This window comes from Hyaena hyaena, unplaced genomic scaffold (genome assembly GCF_003009895.1).
Source record: "Hyaena hyaena isolate Hyena2069 unplaced genomic scaffold, ASM300989v1 scaffold_9, whole genome shotgun sequence".
NCBI lineage: Eukaryota > Metazoa > Chordata > Mammalia > Carnivora > Hyaenidae > Hyaena > Hyaena hyaena.
In genome coordinates, this window is record NW_024080641.1 from 4914994 (window position 1) to 4936233 (window position 21240).

Consider the following 21240-nt stretch of genomic DNA (forward strand, 5'->3'; position numbering starts at 1 on the left):
GTGTGAGGAGCCTTGCTCCAGGGCCCAGGTGGGGTGCGTGGCAACGTAGGGCAGGGCTGTGTCCCACAGGACCCCGGGGTGTGGTGTCCCAGGGAAGGGACGCTGGGAAGCAGTACTGTCAGATATTTCCTGGGGAGACGTGGGAAGGGCAGGAGGGACTTGCAGCAGTGTCTGTCATTCGGGCAGCCTGGTGCACACATGCACCCAAAGAGTAAGCTTGGGGAGCAGAGGAGGCAAGTGTGGCCCTGCCCAGGAACTGGCAGAGTTGGCGGTCACGGAAGGAGAGGCGGAGACACGCACGTGTTAACCAGGACATTTATGGCCTCGTGGCTCTCCGACAAGTCAGCGAAGAAGCAGGGCCCTGTCGGCTCTAACTCTAGCATGGAAGCAGGAGAACAGCCCAACGTGGTCAGTCCGGCATCTTCCCTGGGAACGAGCGGTCCTCCATCCCGGGGGAGGACGGCGTGAAGAGCTCTTCTCTCCGGGGGTCCCCACAGCCACAGCCGCGCTGCTACCCCAGGGCTGAGGGGGGGGAAGGGGCAGAAGGGGGGAAGCGGCTGTCAGGGAGGTAGAGGACCAGGCCCAGTGCCCCCACCCCTCCCGCCCCCCCGCCCACCCCCAGCCTCCCGCGGCCCCACCCTCCCCACGCTCAGCCTGTGCCAGGTTCAGGTTCAGGAAGGTGGCGTTGGTCCTCATGCAGGGGAGGGAGGTTGACTGTGAGAAGAGAGACAGGGTGAAAAGGATTTCCGAGGCTTCACGGGTGGGGGGTGGCCGGCTGCCATCGGAGAGCATTGCCTCCAGCACTGACCCAGCACGCGGGTTTGATGAAGGAAGGTGTCTCGGGGTGCCTGACAAGGACTGACTTCCCGATCCCGGAAAGTTCACATCTGAGCTGGGAGATGCCATCCCTGACTCAGGGCTTCTAAAAATGCCTGGTCTGATGGAGGAGGTGAGACTCCAGACTGGAGAATGACCGAGTTCCCAGTGTCTGAGAGCTCTCAGTCTACTGGGATGAAACCTGCCTCTTGGGACATGGCCTCTTAGACTGCTGGGGATGCCCAGTCTGACGGGGATGGCCCTGGTCCCTGACTCTGCCAGCCCCCAATCTGATGGAGGAGACCTGGTCCCTGACTCTGGGAGCTCCCAGTCTGATGGAGGAGACATGGTCCCTGGCTCTGGGAGTCCCTACTATGATGGGCAATACATGGCCTTCAACATCTGGGAATTCCCAGGCTGATGGAAGAGACATTGCTCCTGACCACTGGGAACTCCCAGGCTGAGGGAGGAGATGTAATTCCCACCACCTAGAAGCCTCTATCCTAATGAAGGAGATTTTCCCTATTTCACTTGGAGAGCAAAATTTCACCTTCTGAGGGTAGAAATTCTGTCCTTGCTCTTACTGTAATGCAAAGGATGAGACTTGATCCCAATTCTAGTTCAATGGGATGGGAAACTCCCACCGTTAACCCACTTTCCCAATAAAGTAGCAGAGGCAATAGCTCCTGTGTTTTAGGGTCTATCCACCTGAAGGAAAAAGGATGCCCTGCCCTCAGACTGTGCCTCCTTTCTCAAGACCTTCAGTCTGGTGTACTTCTATGAAGGAGAAGGCACGGAAGCCCCCTTTAGTAGCCTTCAGTTTGGCGGGGGCGGCCTATCTACCCCTAGACCAGGTTGTCAGTTGGACAGAAGAGGAGAAAACTCCATTTGGAGATCCCCAAGTCAGATGGAGGAGAGAAAGCCCCTTCTTTCAGTCTGATGGGGAGGCATAGCCTCCCTCCATGTGTTCCCCAGCCCACGGAGGACACAAAGCCTCCTTTTGGGAGCGTCTGTCTGAAGACACGCCCTCTGCCCCCTCTGACACACTCACGGGCCACCTGCAGCTCCACTTCCAGGGTCTCGGTCTTGCCCTGCAATGTGACGGTCTTGAGCACGTAGCGGCCGGCGTCCGTGAGGTTCAGCTTCTGCACCAGCAGCGAGCAGTTGGCGAAGCCCACCTCCCGGCCCGTGTGCGCAGGGCCAGCGATCCAGTTCCCTGACGGCAGCTGGCTGAGCAGCCGGTTGGGCTCCGAGGCAGGCCCTCGGTACCAGGCGTAGACCAGCAGGTCCTTGGGGTAGCCCTGTACGGTCAGCGTCACGTCCTGGCCCTCCACTGGCTTGGTCGGCACGGGCACGATCATCATGGCGACTGCTGCCGCTGAGGAAAGAGCGAGGGGGGCTGGGTCAGCTGGGCCTGCACTGGGCACGGCATCCCCCTCCCACCCTTGGCCGGCTCACCCCTGCCTCCCCGCAACTGGCTGGTGCTTTCCCATGCGGGGCCCTGGGAAGGAGACAGAGGAAGGAGCTGGCTTGTGTGGCAGTGGAGGTGGGTTTTGTGTCCCAGCAATGCCTGCCAGGGAGCTCTGTCTTCCCTCGTGAGACTGGGAGACCCCAGAGGGTGGGAGCCATCTCTCCCGCCTTAGACTAAGAATTTCCAGCCCTTGGGGGATACCTCTCCCATTTAACTAGAAGACCCTAGAGAGTCAAACCAAGTCTCCCCTATCAGATTGGAAATTCCCAAAATGTAGGGGCCATGTCTCCTCCATCAGATTGGAAATTCTAGAATATGGTGGAGGGGGGGTTCATATCTCCCCTATCAGACTGGAAATTCTCAGAATATGGGGGCCCCATCTTCCCCTCAGATAGCTGAGAGTCTTGTACCCCAGGTTGTATCTCTTTTGTCAAACCCAGAGACCTCGGAATGCGGGGGCTATAGTTTCTTAACAAATTGAAAGATTCCAGAGGGTAGGAGGCCATGTCTCTTCCATCAGATTCAAAGTGCCAGATTATTGGGCTGGGTCTCTCCCATCAGGCTGGGACCCTAGGAGCTGGATGGGGGTATGTCTACCCCCAACAGATCGGAAATTCCTAGAAAGTAAGGGGGGGGGTGTCTTTACTCCCCCATCAGATTGGGAGTAACCCAGAGGTAGGAACTATGTCTCCCCCATCAGACTAGGAATTCTCAAAAAAAAAAAAAAAAGGACCATGTCTCCTTAAGCCCATATCTCTTCCATCAGAATACAAAGTCTCCCCCAGTGTGGACTGCCTCCTCCATCTGACTGGAAGCTCACGGAGGGTGGGTGTCATGTCTCCTCCATCACTGCTTAAAGTCCATGGAGTGTGAGACACTGCCTTTTCTCTCTGACTGGCAGCTCCTTGAATGAGGAAGTCATGCTTCCCTGTTCCAGAATCATCTCTCTCCAAGGGCAGAGACTGTGTCTCCTCCATCAGACCAGAGTCTCCCCCAGATGGGGTCAGGATGGTGCCTGCCTTTCCTCTGTCCCTCCCTGGCACTTGCCACAGGGTTGCTGACAGTCCGGGAGGCCCTTGGGGGCATGTACCCACTCCCTGCACATACCTGCACACCTGGGCGCCCCCCATCCTGGCCTGCATAGGCAGGGCTTGGGGGGCAGCACCCGGGGTCATCTGGTACACCCCCCTGTCTCTGGCCAAGCCCAGCGACCAAGGCCCCAGGCGGGGTGGGGCAGGAGGTACACTTACCTCTGGGGATGCCATTTCTGCTTTGGGTGAAAGAGTATCCACCCTTTGGATGAGACCCAGCCTGTTAGTAGGAGGGAGGGAGGAGGAAGGGAGGGAAGGACTGTTCCCACCGTCCCTGGGGCATGGTGGCCACTTGGGAAGGAACCAAGGCAGAATTATCGAGGCCTCAGTGTTCAAAGCCAGCATCCCCCGGGGGATGAGAAAGTGTCCCCTGGGGATCCCGACAGCTCTGAAAACACCAGCTGTGTCTGCATTCCCCCCCAGCCCCGGAGTTATTTAAGGACAGAGGCAGAACAATGCTTCTCTGGCTGTATTTCTCCACTTGCCACCAACTGGCTGTGATTTTCCGTGTGTGTGTGTCTGTGTGTGCGTGCGTCTGCGTGCGTGTGCACACACAGTCCCCTGGGCCAGATAAGTGGGGAATCCAGTTGGCCGCACAGAAGCTCAGCTGTCTGTGGGGGAAACGGGTCAGCCCTAAAGCAGCTGTGACCAGCTGACTTCAGAACAGGGGCGCTCACAGGACAGGGCGTGGAACGCTTTCCCGCTCTGCCACTGCCCGGTGTGGACAGGTCCACACTGTGGACTCTCCAGGGAGAGTCCGGTCTGTTGTTTGTCTCCCAGGCGACAAGGCATGGAGTGTCTGTGGATGAAGAGGGGCCCACCTGATACACCCACTCTGACTCGGCCATAGAAGGGGCTGAGAGTCTCTTCCTCATCAGCAATCTGCTGGGCAAATGGCGGCCTAACTGCTTGGTGGAGTGGCCAAACCTTCACAGTCCAACTGGGCCTCCACGGGGAGGGGGTGGTGGTCAGGCTGGGGGCGACTCACCGGAGAGCTTGATCACCACTGAGGCAGATCCGGAAAGCAGGGTCTTGGGGTTCTTAGCAATACACGTGTACGTGCCCTCCTGGGCTGCCGTCATGCTACTGATGTTGAGGTGATCTTGCCCGTTCTTGAGGGCCCGCCCGTTGAAGGCCCACACGTACTCGGGCTCTGGGCAGGACTGGGACACGCACCACAGGGTGAGGGACGTGTTGAAGTCCAGTTTGATGGTGCAGCCCGTGCGGGTGGTGGAGTCCTGCAGGATGGCCACGCGTTCCGGGCCATCTGTGGGGGGCAGGAGGGAGAGAGACGGGGCAGTAGAGAGACGGGGGGTGGAGGTGGGCACCCCTGGCTTCCTCTCCACCACGCTGGGCCCCCGGGAGCGAGTGGGCCCGGTGGAGGGAGAAAGCCCTGGCCCTTCCGGATCCCACACACATCTCTAATTTGCTCTAAGATCTCGAGAATCACTTGCGCCTCGCAGGGGACCTGTTTTCTCATCTGTGAAAAGAGGATGTTGGGCCAGACAAAATTTCAAGATAGTTTTGAAAGCGATGGCTCCATTAAAAAAAAAAAAAAAAAAAAGGAAGAAGAAGAAGAAGAAGAAGACTAGACTATCTATCAGTTTCTCATAAGCCATGCTAAGAGTCTAGAATTCCAGGGCTCCCAGAGTCCATGCTTCTAGTCAATGCGTCTAGTCCTAGGATTCTAAGGGTCTAGAAATCTAGGTTTCTAAAATTCTAGCATTGGGTGCTTCTAGAGTCTCTAGGATGCTCAGAGTCTAGAATTCAGTGCTTCTTAAATCCAGAATCCCCTGGTCGTAGCGTTCTAGGCTCTAAGGGTTTCTACGTCGGCAGCCCTTGCATACCTCTGTGGCTTATTTCCCCCGGATTCCACACTGCATATCTGCTGCCCCTGGGAATGACTCCGTGCTTGGGTTGTGTTTTTTCTCTTTTATCTCCCCTCCCACCCGCCACTCCTCTCCCACCCCCCTTTCAAAACCAACCAGTCCTGTGTCCCTTCCCTGCCTTGTGTTGCTTCAGACTGAAGGATTAGTCCGTTTCGAGGGTGGTTTTTAGTCCTTAGGACATAGGTCAAGTGCATTTGAAGAGAGGGCTCCCCCGCTCCTAACCCCAGCTCACCTACTGACTCGCTGTGTGCCCTGGGGTGCCCCCGCCTGGCCTCAGTTTCCCCATCTACAGGTTTGGGCATGGGGTGTTTCTAGCGGGGCCAGGAGGACTCACAGTACACGGTCAGGTTGACGGGCTCGCTGCGGCTGACACTGACCGGGTTCCAGACCTCACACTGGTAGGCTCCAGCCTCCTCTCTGCGGACGCCGTGCCGGGTCAGCGCCCGGCCATCCGAGGACTGGCCGAGGCGGACGGCGATGGGCAGGGCTTCGCCATTGAAGAACCAGCGGACCTCAGCGGGGCCGGGGCTGCTGCACACCAGGCGCAGGGTGTCCCGGCGCTCCACCAGTGCCGTGTTGTTGGCCATGACCACAGGCTGGGCCAGCATCTCTGTGGGGCAAGAGACAGAGGGGGAGGGGGAGGGGGCCGGGCACTGGCTGCTCCCCCCGGGCACCCCGTCCCCAGGTGAGGGGCATGGCTGGATCCGGTCTCTGTACCCCCAGCCAGAGGGGCAAAGAATGGTACAGGAGGCAGGTTTAGTCCTGGAAGCCATCCTGAAGGAAGTGAGCATTTTCACGTTATTTTGTCTTTTTAGTTTTTAGGGTTTTACACTTTTGTCTTCGTTTATTTTCATTTTCATTTTTAGAAGAGGGACTGGGAAGGACGTGGTAGAGGGGAGGCGGGGGGAGCGGGGAGTCTCACCATAGACCTGCAAGTGTCCGTAGCCCACCTCCGTCTGAAGCTGCCTGTTGAGCGTCTGCAGGAGGTAGGTGCCCGAGTGGCCCGGCAGAGCGCCCTGGATGTGCAGGCCGCCGTCGGGGCGCACAGCCTCCCGTCCCGTGTGGGCCGGGCCAGGGGTCTCGTCGCCCGTGCTTACGATGTAGCTGGCCACCAGGTAGGTCAGGCTGAGCGTGGGCCCCGCGTACCAGCTGTAGGCCAGCACCTCCCCTGAGAGCCCGTGCACGGTCAGTGTGACGTTGTCCCCTTCGGCTGGCTGGGCAGGCTCAGGGGTGATGGAGATGTCGGCCCCCGCGCGCAGGAGAGCAGCTGAGGAAAGGGAGCCAGAGGGGGCGGCTGAGGCCCACGTGACCTCTGCCCCCGTTCAGCGGAGGAGGGGACGCGGCCGTCTCCCGGCGCACCTGTTCCTGGCATACAGCAAGTGCTTAATACGTGTTAGCCAGGGGACGTATTCCTGCAGTGGGACTGAGGGTTGAATTCGGTGGGCTCTGCTCACACACTCAGGCTGGCTCCTCTAGGCCCTGGGCCAGGACTCTCAGTCCAGTGCTCTTCCTCTGCCCCCGCACGTCTGACCCCAGCAGAAAGCAGGGGCGCGAGAACTGACCCCACCCTTTTCCTCTCAACCCAACAGGTAAGCCCCAAACCCGACTGGCTGGTCGGAGCCGCTTGGGCTGCAACGGTGTGTGCAGTGGCCCAGAAGGGGGCGGCCGTAGCGGTTCTCGGGGAAGAAGTGCTTGCATGCCTGGCCCGGTTTCTGGTACTTTCCAGGCTAGGAGTGAGGGCCTTGGGTCTAGTACTCAGCCCTGCCCCCCACTGACTGCGTGACCCCAGCCAGAGGCTTCACCTCTCTGAGCCTCAGGTTTCTCGTCTATGAAGTGGGGGGTCGTGAGTGGACTTCCTTTCTAGGGCGGTTGGTAACACACAGAAAACATTTAGCATAAGTGCTAGTGAAGGCTGCTTATTATGACCTTCGAACGACCCTGGGAGTTTAGCCCATTTCATAGATGAGGAAACTGAGGCTGCGAAGGGAAAGGTGACTGCCCAAAGCCACACCCTCGGGGAGAGGCAGAGCTGTGGGTCAGGGCTCACCCCGGCCAAGCTTCCGTAGCTCAGTAAGGGCTTGGCACACGGGCAAGGGAGGGGGTCCTCTGCTTCAGCTCACAGCCCAGTCTTAGAAAAGTCTCTGAGGTTCGCCCTACAGACCTCTCTGGGCGGCCGGCTCTGGCCAACGCCACGCCGGTGCCTCTTGAAGGAGCAGACCATGCCCTCCCTACCCAACATGCTGGACTTCTGGCTCACACCTTCCCTCTCCCTGGCCTGGGATCCCTGCCCTTCCCTGAGCCGCCCCTGGGGGGCTGAGGTTGTGGGGGGCACCGTTCTCGCTCACCGCTGAGGAAGAGCCAGCTGCACCCGGTCAGCGCCATCGTTCGCCCCCAGCCCGGACTCGAAGACCGTGGCATTGGCGTCTCAGTGCTCCGAGGCCCTTCCTGGTTGGGACCTGGCTGCGTCTGGCGCGGGACCGAGGAGGGCTCGGTGATTTGGAGCCGGGGGAGATCACCTGAATTTGGAGGGATCGAGTCACCGAGGATCTGGGGCCCCATTCGGGTACCAGAGCGGGTGTGGCAGGCACCGGCCAGGGGCCACGACCCGGCCAGGCCTCCTGGGGCGCTGCCTAACCTTCTTTGTGCCGAGGGCCCCGGGTTTGGTACCAGGAGAAGAACCAGGTCGCCAGGGAGGAGGAGGGGCGGGGGAAGATTTAGGGCACCTCTTACCCTTGGGCTCCCTGGTGAACTTGGGGGTCACGGGAGAGTAAAACCGATCAGTGGCGACTGCCGTTTTCCAGCCTCAGTGCCAGGGCGACCTTCAGGCGTCCTTTCTGGGGGTGCCGTGGGAGGTGGGCACTGTTGGAGCCCTCACTTGCAGATAGGGAAACTGAGGCAACGGGCGCAGGCTCTGACTCGCCTAAGTTCCTGAAGTGGGAGGGAGGGAGCTTGAACCTGCCCTGTCTTCCGGGCTGCGCCCAGGGAAGGAGGCCCCGCGGCTACCAGTCTCTTTGGGGCTGTGCTGCCCACTGGCTTCCTGCGCGGGCTGAGGAATCCACATCCCCCTTTCCTTCTTGAGCCTTCTTTTCCGTGTCTGTCCGGTGTGTATGTGGAGACCCGGGCCAGGGAGGCCCTGGTTTTGCCCCAGGCTCTGTGTTTCCGCAAAGCGAGGCTGGAGGCAGGCCCTGGCGGAGTCTCCATTAGCTGCCCTGAAACACAGGGATGGGGGGCGCCGGGGGGGGGCTCAGTAGGTTAAGCTGGTCTCAGCTCAGGTCACGATCCCGAGGAGCATGGGTTTGAGCCCCACGTCCGGCTCTGTGCTGACAGCTCGGAGCCTGCTTCCGATTCTGTGTCTCCCTCTCTCGCTGTCTCTCCCCCGCTCATGGCTCTGTCTCTTTCAAAAATAAATAAGCCTTAAGGAAAAAAGACAGGGATGGTGCAGGCCCTCGGTTTTGTTGAGAGCAGGGAGCAGTGAGGGTGATGCCCCCTGTGGGGGCCCCCGCCAGCACCCGGCAGAATGGGGCCCCCAACATGAGGTCTGGTCGGTGTCACTATTATTAAAAGTGCAGGCACTGGACCTGGTGCACTGTCCCCCTACCTCCACGACCCTGAGCAAGTTATAGAACCTGTCAGGCCTCAGTTTCCTTGTCTGTGAAATGGGAACAAAGACAGTACCCGTTGCCTAGGGCCGTGGTAAAGATTAAATGAGCAAACCGGTGTGAAGTGCTTGCAACAACACCCAGCACAGAGCAAAAGGCCAAAAAAATCACTTATTTATTTATTCAACAAATACTGAAGGGGTGTTTCCTGCCTTCTGGGCACTGTTCTAAGCGCAAGTCGATAAAATCCTTGCCCTCGTGGGGCTGACATTCGTGGGGTAAACAAATAAAATATAAGCTCCATTCCATGTCGGATAGACAGAAGTGCGGTCCGGGGGGGGGCGGGCGGAATAAATCCAGGAAGGGGGTCTGCGATTTTTAAAAAAAATTTTTTTTTAATGTTTTATTTATTTCTAGGAGACAGAGACAGAGACAGCGTGAGCAGGGGAGGGTCAGAGAAAGTGGGAGTCACAGACTGAAACAGGCTCCAGGCTCTGAGCTGGCAGTCAGCACAGAGCCCGACGCGGGGCTCGAACCCACGAACCGTGAGATCATGACCTAAGCGAAAGTCGGACGCTCAACCGACTAAGCCACCCAGGCACCCCGGGGGTCTGCGATTTTTAAATGGGGGGCGGGGGAGGGCATCAGGGAAGGTGGTCTCCGGGGAGGGGGTGTTAGCAGACGCCATGGGGGGCAGCTGGGGAAAGGGGGTTTTTGACAGATGTGTTATCACTGACAGCTTGATGGCTTCGGGGTCGCGGCCCTTCTGGGGCCCCAGCCGCCTGCGTCCGGGCAGGGGCCGCACCTGCGCCTCTCCTGGCCCAGTTTGCGCCTCCGGCACTGTGTCCTGAGCTGCCCTTGCGGGGCGGGGCTCCGATGGGGGCGGCGGGAGGCGTGGGTGCCCTGGCGCCGCCCGTCCCCCTCACCCTGCCTGCAGCCTCACCTCACCCTCCTCTGTCCTGGCCCAGGCCTCTCCCCGGGGCCCTGGGACCTCGTGCCAGAGTCATTCAGGACGCCTCCCCGCAGATGTCCCTGGGCACCACTCGCTCACCTTGTCCCAAACTGACCTTGGCATCAGACCAGCTTCTGGTCATTCTCTTATCGAAGGGGATGGCGCCACTGTCTGCCTGTCACTGGGACAGAGAGACCCAGGACTCTGTCCCTGACGCTCCCCCCCCCCCCCCCCCCCCCCCGCCCTAGGCGCCTGCCTCTTAAATCTCTCTTCCATATGTGCCTTTCTCTCCCTCCCTGTCGCCCCTGCCCTGGTCCGGGCAGCCCCTGCCTGTGTCTGGCCGCCCCCTCCCCAGTTCTCCAGGTTTCTGACCCCGGTTTCGCCCTCCCTCCTTCCACAGTGCTCAGAACCTGCTGTGACTCCCCAGTGCCTCCGGGAGAAAGCCCAGCTCCTTGGCGTGGCCCACGGAGCCCTGCACGGACTGGCCCCTGCCGGCTTGACCGGCCTCACAGACACCCCTTCCTTCCGGAACTCTGTGCTCCAGTTATACTGCCTCACTTCTGCCCTCTCCCCCCAACTATCCCTGCTTCCCTCTGCTCTGTTTCATTGCTTGCCCAACACCTCCTCCTCCAGGAAGCCCTCCTGGACTCCCAGGCGGGGTTAGGAGCACCCTGAGACTCCCCCCGTCCCAGCCCTGACCACCCTGGGTCCTCATAGTCGGGGGGCGGGCCTGTCTCCCCATCTGGACTATGAGTCCTGGAGGGCAGGACCCGGGCTCTTGTGGTCACCAGTGTGTCCCCATTGCCGCGCAGCACACAGTCGGGCACAGAGTGTTTGTGGAAGTGGACACCCGGTGTGGATGACACAGAGGAGCCTCCAGGGAGGCCTGGGTGTCTGGGGATTTGCTATCTGGGTGAGGAGCGACAGGAGGCCATGGCTCCGAAAGAACTGGGACAGGCCTAGGCTTTCATCCAGACCCTGCCAGGGCTCCTGACCACTCACAGGGTCCCACGATGCTTCTCGGCCTTTCCGGATCCGCCCCCCGCCCCCCGCCTCCCTGCCCCTCCCCTGGTGCTCCTGGACACGAGCCTGGACTCCTGGTTCAAGTGAGAGCTGAAGTTTCTTGAGCACCTACTATGTGCCAGAGCCGAGCAGAAAGCAGACCAGCCGATCCTGGGCAGGGACCAGTGCCTTTCTGTGACATGAGCGGTGGGGGGGTCATGACATTGACTTCCCTGGGATTCTGGGAGACGGGGCTCGGTGCTGGGCCTGCCTGAGTGGGTGCTGCGCGCGTGGGTGCCGTTGTCCACTCACCATTCAACAAACGTTCCTTGAGCACCTACTATGCGCCAGGCACTGGGTTAGGCATGAGGTTATAGTCGTGGATAGGACGAGAATCCCTGCCTCGTAGACCTGACCTTCTGTCGGGTGAGAAAATCAATAGGCAGATAAACACGAACACATATAGCTTTAAAATTTTTTTTTTTTAATGTTTTATTTATTTCTAGGAGAGAGAGAGAGAGACAGCGTGAGCAGGGGAGGGTCAGAGAGAGAGGGAGTCACAGACTGAAACAGGCTCCAGGCTCTGAGCTGGCAGTCAGCACAGAGCCCGACGCGGGGCTCGAACCCACAAACCACGGGATCATGACCTAAGCGAAAGTTGGACGCTTAACCGACTAAGCCACCCAGGCGCCCCACATATAGCTTTATATCAGGTGGGGATAATGCTCTGGGAACAAGAAATCAGGGGAGGGAACAGAGGTGGCCTGTGCACTGGTTCATGTTGGGCGGTGAGAAGACTTTGTACAACCCTGGAGTAGAGGCTGAATAGGGGAGCCAAGCTAAATCTAGGGGAAGAGCATTCCAGGCAGCGGGCACAGCGATGCAAAGGTCCTGAGGCAGGAGTGGGGAAGAGCGAGGGGGCCATCGAAGGAACAGGGGAGCTCTTGCAGAGCCTCATGGGCCACCGGAGGATTTTGGTTTTTACTCTGAAACCGGAGCCACAGGAGGGCTTTGAGCAGAGAACGGATGGGGGCTTGGCACTTAGGTGTTCCTAGAAACTTCTGGCTGCGTGGCGGTGACAGACCGGTGCTGGGGGTGCTGAGGAGGTGACTGTGCTAGTCTAGCTGTGCCCCATACGGTCGCCGCGAGCATGCTGTTATTCAGTCTGACGTTGCTGGCCTTACCCGTTACCTTGTCCGGCACCTCCCTCCCTCCCCTCCCTGAGGATCCGTTTTGCAGACCGGGAAACTGAGGCTCCAGGCCACTGCCTGGGGAGGGCGGTGTTGGAGTGGGTGCGTCTTATCATCCCCACACAGCACAGCAGGCCGGGGACAAGGTTCTCTGATCTTGTTTTGTTAGCTCCCTTCCACCCCACTCCCCACCCCCCAAGCCCTCTTATCTGAGCAGCCACGTCAGTCGTTAAGTTCTCTCGGGAGCCGGGAGCCAGCTTGGGGCCCTGTCCTTCGTGGAGACCCCACCCACTGCGGCCTTAATCAGAATTGTCACTGAACGGAAACTGGCCTGGGCCCCTTGTGGCAGGACACTGGTCCCCTCCCCTGGCGGAGACCTTGGCGCTGCGGGGCTGGAGCTAATCCCTCAGCGAGAGAGGTCAGAGCGGGTTTCTGACCCCCCCCCGCCTCCTTATCTGGTGAGAGGAGGCCCTGCAATATTTACTCACGGATCTGACCTCAAGGTGCGGCTTCCTGTGCCCGCCTGGCAAGGTCTGGGCTTGGTCCTGGGGAGGCTGTCCTTGGGGAGAAAGGACCCCAGGTCCCCCAAAGTCCTCACCCGGGGGAGGTAGTGCCTGCCCAGGCTAGTGCAGGGGCGAGTGAGTGGGTGGGTGGATGGGAGGAGCACATGCCTCAGACCCTTAGCACAGGCTCTTCCCTTTGTCTCCGCACCCCTCCCCCCTTCTGCCCCTCTCACCGCATTCGCCCCGGGTTTTTCCACGTCCTTCAGTCATTTCGCAAGTATTTATTGAGCACCGACTATCTGCCAGGCTGCGCTGGGGATACGGGCAACATCTCTTTCCTTGTGGGGCTTAATCCCATTGGAGGGAGATGAGCACTAATCGGAAAACTGATAAGGCATATCATGTCAGGGAGGGACGGCTGCTATAAAAAAATAAAGTAGAGCAACAGGATAGGGAGTGACTGGGGAGGTCAGGGAGGCCCACGTGAGCTGGGAGCTGAAGGACGCGCGTGGTGGGGTCTGGGAAGGAACGTCTGGGGGAAGGGTGTGCTTGGCAGTTGGCACAGCAGGTGCAAAGGCCCTGAGGCAAGAAGGTCTTTGGTGAGTGTGAGGACAGCAAGGAGGCTGGTGTGGCCGGAGCCGAGGGAGGGAGGGGGCAGTGGGAAGAGGTAGTTACGAAGGAAGCAGGGGACATAGGGAGTAAGATTTTGGGATGCAAGATGGCCCATTAGAGGCAAGTCGGGTGATGGTAAGGCCCCGTGGGGTAAGAGAGCCAATGAGCAGCAGAAGAGAAGCCTCTAGGTCTGGAACGAAGGGCTGCAGGGGGCTGGGTTGCTAAGTGTGAGGGGCTGGGCTTTCTCGGAGTTAGGGAGGTGGAGGGGAGTCAAGACAGAGTTACCAGGCTTCCCTGGGGGCCCCCAAAGGTCTGGAAGGGTCTGAGTGGGGAACCTGGCTAGATTCCTTTCTCTGCGCCTCGTTTTATCCATCAGGAATATGGGACGGGGCGGGGGGTGGGGGTGGATTTTGATTTAGAGTTAGGTAAAAACAACTTAACAGGTTTTTATTCTGGGAAAATTTCCAGACTCCAGGCATACATCCAAAGCCGAGGGCAGTGGCTCCCTGCCCATCCCCCAGCTCTGGCCAGTCACGCTCGGCCCACCTCCCCCCAGGGTGTCTGCCCGCAACTTCCAGGCCTCCTCTCCTCTTGTTCTTGTTCGCAGGCACCTCAGCCTGCATCTCTAGAAGATGGGGACTCGTTGGAAAAAAACCCACAAGAAACAGACAATGTCATATTTTCACCTAACACATGAAAAATAAGATGAACGAAAAACCCTTCCTTCCTATCTTCAAATATTTGGTCAGTATTATGTAGGTCTCATAAACAGCATCTCTTCCTCAGCTTCCCGGGGGCATAAATTTCTTCCCTTCCTTATGATTTTATAATATTAAAATTTAAAAACATTTTTTTGAGAGAGAGACAGAGCACGAGCAGGGGAGGGGCAGAGAGAGGGAGACACAGAATCTGAAGCAAGCTCCAGGCTCTGAGCTGTCAGCACAGAGCCCGACAAGGGACTCGAACCCATGAACTCGAACCCATGAACCGTGAGACCATGACCTGAGCTGAAGTCGGAGGCTTAACCAACTGAGCCACCCAGGCGCCCCTGGGGGTCCGATTTTCAGAGCACAAAGTTCCCCCTGTGCGGTGGCCCCCAAAGCTGGAGGGCGACTTCGCCGCCCCCAGAAAATGTCTTTGTGCCTGGATCCAGAACCGGCCCGGTGTTTTGAACTGTTTCCTCCAGTGTGGACCGCTTTCCTCAGACAAAGCCCTCCACACAATCCCAGCGCGCGCCGCGGACGGGGATCCCTGGGTCTAAACTCAGGGCGCCCCGCGGCCCCCCAGGTTCAGGAGGAGGTGTGCGCGGCTCCCAGCGGTGGCACCTCTGCGGCCCACCCGTGTCCACCGGCTGTGGCACTGCCAGACATTTTTCAGAGTCAAAGAGGTTGAGTTGTTCTGGAGGGAAGGGTTTTCCCCATGAATCATAATCAGTCTTGGTCGTGGGCCAGCCCGTTTCCTTCCCCAGACGCCGGCCGCTTCCTCATGGGTATAACGAGGAGCCACAGGCCTGAGAATCCAGTGATGCCCGGACTCAGAGGAAGGGAGGGGTGGTGGCAGCGAGCCGTGGCGGGCAGAGCGTGGGTGGAGGGAGCGAGGGACCCCAGAGCCCCTAGTCCCAGCCAGGGACACTGGCTCTTCCCAACCTAACCCAGTGCCTGCACCCTCAGCGGTGCCTCTCCTGGGGTGACCACTGGCCTCCACGCGCGCCGTCTTGCGGAAGGCGGGCCCCTCGCCCCTCAGCCTGAACATGCAGACCCCGGCGGCGTGGGGTGCATTTGGCTCTTCTTTACAGACTGGAATGAGCAGAGGAGAAAGCGGCATGTTAGAAAGACCTCGATTCTGGGGCGCCTGGGTGGCTTAGTCGGTTAAGCGTCCGACTTTCGCTTAGGTCATGGTCTCGCGGTTTGTGGGTTCAAGCCCCGCGTCAGTCGTGCTGACTGCCAGCTCGGAGCCTGGAGCCTGTTTCCAATTCTGTGTCTCCCCCCGCCTCCAGCCCGGGCCTGCAAGCAGCCCGGGGGGGTTCATTCAACAGTGCTTGGTGTACAGTAGTTGCATGGTGAACATTTGTCGATGAATGAATGGAGGCTCCCAGGTACCGGAAGGGAAGGATATATGCATAACGAGAATCCGCACACATTCCCGTGTTTCACGTAGGTGCCTTGAGCCCTTGCCCTGTGCCTGCCCTGCTGGGTGGTGCTGGGGCCCATCAGAGGCCCAGGCAGCCCTGGCCCTGTCCTTCCGGGGCTTACACTCCAGGGGAGAGACAAATCTGTCCCCAGATGGTGACCACCCAGAGTGGGCAGGGCTGAAGTGGATGGACTCAGGAGAGGGAGCTGACCCAGACTGAGGGTCAGGGAGGGCTTCCTGGAGGAAGAGGTGTCTGAGCTGAGAGCTGGAAGATGAATGGGGGTGGGGCAGGCAGGATGGAGGGCTGTGCCTGTGGGCATGCCCCCCACACAGGGAGCCGAGTGTGAAAGGTCTAGAAGTTCAGCCTGGTGGACTGTAGACCACAGACCACAGGGTGGGGGTGAGGGCCCAGGGTGCTGAAAGGGAGGCTGAGGGGCCTCCTGGAGCCAGACTTCTCAGGGATTTGCAGGTTCTGGTGAGAAGCCCAGACTTTAGGGGCACTGGGGAGCCATGGATGTTCTGAGCAGGGAGAGGCAGCACTGAGTTTGGGATTTAGAAAATCCCTTGGGCTGTCTTGGGGTGGGACATGCGAGGGGCAGGAGGCCAGTTAGGAGGCTGGTGTGGGGGGGGGGGGGGAGGGGGGGAAACGACCTGGCCCAGGGCCGGGCTGTAGAAACACCAATCTCAGGAGGCCTAGGAGGTAGGTTCTGGTGCTTGCCCTTCCCCGAGGGAAGAAGACCCTATGTTTTGGGCCTGGGCAGCTGGGCACATTCTCCGGGCACCCAGAAGGGTGAACAGAGGGGCAGAGGCTAGGGACAGGTGCACGGAGGTGAGGTGCGAAATGCTCCGAGCGCCGCGAACTTGACTGTGGGTCTGCGTGGTCCTCTGCTGCCCCCTGCTGGTCATGCGTTGACATACGTCCTGTCTGCAACCTGGCAAAAAGGACGGGCTCAATGGACTCAAACCCTAACCAGTGATAGAAGACGACATTTCTGGGGCGGCCATGCTGCAGGGTGCACCCACGTCCACTGTCTCCATCCCCACACCTCCCCCCCATCCGGGTCTCCAGCTCCCCTCTGCCAACACGCCAGACTGAATTCAAGACTGGCCTCCCAAACCCGCCCTTTCTTACCTCCCTCCCTGCCTCCTCTTTCTATTGAGATATCATTCAGACACCAGATAATTCACCCGTTTAAAGCGCACGGCTCGCTGTGTTTCGTGTGTTCACAGGGTTGTGCCACCATCCCCACGATCAATTTTGGAACATTTCCATCACCCCCAAAAGAAATCCTTGCCCCCATTGGCCGCCATTCCTCATTCCCCTATCTGCCCTGCTGGCAGCCACTCATTTGCTTTCCGTGTCCAGGGATTCGTCTATTCTGGACGTTTCCTGTGAATGAGATCATACGGTATGTCACCTTTTGCCTCTGGCTTCTTTCACTCAGCATACGGGTTCATCCGCGCTGTCCCATGGATCAGCACCCCTGTCCTTTTTTATGGCCGAATAATATTCCGCTGTCTGGAAACACCGCGTTCTGTTTCTCTGTTCATCTGCTGATGGACGTTTGGGTTGTTTTCACCGTTTGGCCATGATGAATAGCGTGGTGAACATTTGTGTCCAAGGGTTCGTGTGGGCGGGTCTTCCCTCCCTGCAAATTCTGCCCTCCACCCCGTGAATGCCCCCACGGTCCCTGCCTGCCTTCAGCAAACCAGACACCTGGCCCCCCCCCCTTCTCCAGTCCCCCAGCTTCCTCGGCACCAGCTCATTCTCCTTCCTGACATCAGTCTCCTGGAGATGACGTTTGCTGCCGTTTGCTGCCGTTTGCTGCCAGGTGATGGCAGGGACCTCTGTTTTGTTCTTGGCTGTCACCTCGGAGGCCAGAACCACTGCACACAGTAGGTGGTCAATAAATGTTTGTTGCACTGATGAACGAACAAGTTGTTTGTTTAAAAAGGTTTCTTGTGAAATTCTTTTTTTTAAGTTTCTTTTTAAAATGTATTTATTTTATTTTTGAGAGAATGAGAGCGTGAGCAAAGGAGGGGCAGAGAGAGAGGATCCGAAGCAGGTTCTGTGCTGTCAGCACGGAGCCTGACGTGGGGCTCAAACCCACAATCCGCGAGATCATGACCTGAGCCAAAATCAAGAGTCGGATGCTCAACTGACTGAGCCCCCCAGGCACCCCTGAAATTCCTTTTTTTAAAGTTTATTTATTCATTTTGAGAGAGAGAGAGAGAGAGAGAGAGAAGGATGGGCAGAGAAAGAGAGAGAGAATGCCTAGCAGGCTCCACATTGTCTGCACAGAGCCTGATGTGGGTCTCGAACTCATGAACTGTGAGATCATGAGCTGAGCCAAAATCAAGAGTCAGACACTTAACCCACTGGGCCACCCAGGCACCCCACAAACAAGTTACTGACACATCCTTCTTCCTCATCCCTTACATCTAGCCCAGGACCAAATTCTGTCCATGTTTCATTCTAAATATCCTTTGGCTCCATGCATTTCTTCCCCCAGCCATCCCCACCAGCCTGATCCAGCGCCTGCTGAGTGAGTCATTGAATGAAGAGGTGGAGGAGAGCAGGTCTTTCTGGAAAGTTCTCTCAAGAAAGCATAGTGGCTGGGCGTGTGGGCTCTGATGTGAATCCTGATGGCATATTGATTGGGCTGTTCATTCCTATCATTTTTCCCTATTCTGAATACACGGTAGCATTGCACTTGCCTACCCCTCTTGACATTAGATCGGATCGCATGCCCTCCTTTGGCTGATGAGATGTGAACACGAGGGTCACTTCCAGGTGAAAGTCTTTAAAAGCCTGCATGCTTTGCCGTGTCCCCTCCCTTTTCTGGTACAGTGATGGACTCTGTCAGCCTGGTTCCAGAATGAGGAGATGCAAAACAGGGCTCTCCAGACTCTGCTCACGTTTGCCTAACTGAGATGAACATGAAACACGAAGAAGAACTACACCTTTCCTCTTTGAAGCCACCGAGATGGTGGGGCTGTTTGTTACTGCAGCCTAACCCAGCTCATCCTGACCACAATGCTGGCCTCTCCTGATACTTGTTGTGTGTCCTTGGGACAATCATTTCACTTCACTGAGCCTCCATTTCTCCATCTGCAGAAATGGGAATAAAACAGTCCAGGCCTCGCCAGGCTATTTTGAGAATTCAAGCAATTCACGTAAAGACACGAAGGCCCGGCTCTATTTACTGGAGCCATTGGTATCATCATGTTTACATCTGGCTTCGTAGTGGAGGAAGAAGACCTCACTGGCATCCCACTGGCCAGGGCTGGAGTCGGAGGAGTGTGTATCGGTCAGCGAGGGGCTGCCATAACAAAACACTACAGACTGGTGACGTCAATGACAGACATTTATTCTCTCGCATTTCTGGAGGCTGGACGTCTGAGATCAAGGAGTCAGCAGGTTGGTTCCTCCTGAGGCCTCTCTCCTTGGCGTGCGAACGGCAGTCTCCTCGTCTGCCCATGACCTTGTCTCCACGCCTGTGGGCATCCTTAGTACATTTCCCTCCCATAAGGACACCAGTCCTATTGCACCCTATGACCTCATTTAACCCTAATGATCTCTTTAATTAAAAAAAAATGTTTATTTATTTTGGGAGAAAGGTGAGCAGGGGAGGAGCGGAGAGAGGGAGAGAGAGAATCCCAAGCAGGCTCTGCGCTAACCGGCACAGGGCTCCAGCCCACGAACCGTGAGATCATGACCCGAGCTGAAATCAAGAGTCAGACTCTTGACCAGCTGAGCCACCCAGGCGTGCCCCTAATGATTTCCGGAAAGGTCCTGTCTCCAAATACAGTCACAGGGAGGGTTAGGGTTAGGGCTTCTACCTACACATTTTGGGCAACATGATTCAGTACACTAGGGTTGGTACTGAGTGAGCCAAAACACATGTAGTCAGGCTCAGAGAACTCGTTCTTGAAGATGCTGTCATCTTGAAAGTGAGGGGGTGCACTAATTAAGATTTAGAAGGAGGCAGGTGCAAAGAATCCAAAGTGACCCTAGCTCCGACAAGACAGGAGTCTTTCTCTCTTAGTAATTTAGCTAATCTGGTGAGGTGGCTCCGTCCGAATTGCTGTCCCTGCCCGGCTCTAGCCTGGCTCTCCGCCACCCTTGTCCATGTCATTCCCAGATGGCTCCCACCACATCGTTTCTCCAGGCCTCCCAGAAGGGTGGGCACAGAGGGGGGCATGCTCTCCCTGTAATGATGTGGCTTGAGGACTGAGCATAGGTCTCACTCCTGCTCGCATCTCATTGGCCTGGAGTTAGTCACATGACCATATCCAGCTGCAAGGCAATCTGGGAAATGTAGTTTTTTTTTAATGCTCAGCCCGCACACGCTTGGTTAAAAACCCAGTACTGAGGAGAAGGGAAGAATGGATTTTGGGGTTCGACAAGGAGTTTCTGGAAAAGAGGAGAGGAGAGGAAGGCAGGCACGGGGTCCCCTGATACTCTGCACTCTAGCAGCCAGGCCTGGGGTTGACCTGCCCAGCGCCGACCTGGTTGACCTTCTCAGAAGCTGCAGAGCAGGGGCTGAGGATGGAGAAATCCTTACAGGGAGTATTTGCATAGTGAGTCAGCGGCAGCTGCCACTTCCCTTCCTGCGAAGTCTTCCTCATCCTCTGTATTAGTGTCCTGGGGCCGCTGTAACCTATTGCCATGAGCACAGTGGCTTAAAACAATAGGGATTTATTGGCTTGCGGTTCTGGCGCTCAGAAGTCCGAAAGGGGTCTGTCTCCCTGGGCGGAAATCAAGGTGTCGGCGGGGCTGGGCTGCTTTCTGGAGGTTCTAGGGAAGAATCTGTGTTCTTGCCCTTTCCAGCTTCTGGGTCCTGCTCATGCCTCTTGCCATCTTCAAAGCCAGCAAGGGCCTGTCGAAGTCTCGCCCATCACACGCCTCTGACTCCGTGGCTTTGGGGCCCTTCCTCCATCCTCAAAGTACGGTATCACTCCAATCTCTGCCTCCTTTATTACAGCTTCTTCCCTGCTCTCTCCCCTCCTGGGTCCCTTTCATAAAGACCCTCGTGATTATATTTAGGGCTCCCTAGGGTCTTCCAGGATAATCTCCCTATCTCAGGATCCTTAACTTAAAAAATTTTGTTTTAATGTTTATTTATTTTTGAGAGAGAGACAGAGCATGAACAAGGGAGAAGCAGAGAGAGAGTGAGAGAGAGAGAGAGAGAGAGAGAGAATCCAAAGCAGGCTCCAGGCTCTGAGCTGTCAGCAGAGAGCCGGACGCGGGACTCAAACCCACCAACTGCAAGATCATGTGCAGAAGTCAGATGCTTAACTGACTGAGCCACCCAGGCATTCATCGGGATCCTTAACTTAATCACACCCGCAAAGTCCCTTTGGCCGTGTAAGGTAATGTTCACAGGGCATTAGGACATAGACAACTTTGAGGGGCCATTTTCAGTCTCCCAGGCTTTTTTTCAGCTCTTGGAGCAAAAGCTACAGGCTGTTGGGCCTTACATGCCCTGCACCGTATCCAGCTCGCCATCTCCCTGACCCCACCTCCCACCCTTCCCCCTTCCTTCTTTGCTCCCGTCACCCTGGCCTCTTTGTTGCTCCTTGAACTCCCCAGGCACCAACCTACCTCGGGACCTTTGCACTTGCTGTTTCCACTGCCTGGAATGCTCTCCCTCCAGATCCCTATACAGTGTCCTCTCTCTCCTCCTTTAGGTCTTTGCTCATTGTCACCTTCTCAGTGATGCCCTCTCTGACCTTCCCAAATCACAATGCCTTGGGGCGCCTGGGTGGCTCAGTCGGTTGAGCATCCAACTCCTGATTTAGGCTCAGGTCGTGATCTCACGGTCATGGGATTGAACCCTGCGTCGGGCTCCATGCTGAGCGTGGAGCCTACTTGGGATTCTGTCCCTCCCTCACCCTCTGCCCCTCCCTCACTTGCACGTGCACGCACACGTGCTCTCTCTCTTTCTCCAAAAATCCCAATCCCTCAATACTTCCAGCCCC

General features: G+C 57.5%; 1 protein-coding gene across 1 annotated transcript; it reads right to left on the reverse strand.

Moving 5' to 3' along the window:
• Positions 1 to 352: 352 nt before the first annotated feature.
• CEACAM16 (CEA cell adhesion molecule 16, tectorial membrane component) lies at positions 353 to 7662 on the reverse strand. The gene is made up of 6 exons (XM_039249524.1): positions 7613 to 7662; positions 6190 to 6534; positions 5602 to 5877; positions 4367 to 4645; positions 1868 to 2194; positions 353 to 522 (listed from the first exon to the last, which is right to left on the reverse strand). The coding sequence occupies exons 1-6, from the start codon at positions 7647 to 7649 to the stop codon at positions 512 to 514; spliced, it is 1275 nt and encodes a 424-aa protein (XP_039105455.1). The 5' UTR covers positions 7650 to 7662; the 3' UTR covers positions 353 to 511.
• Between the last annotated feature and the right edge of the window lie 13578 nt (positions 7663 to 21240).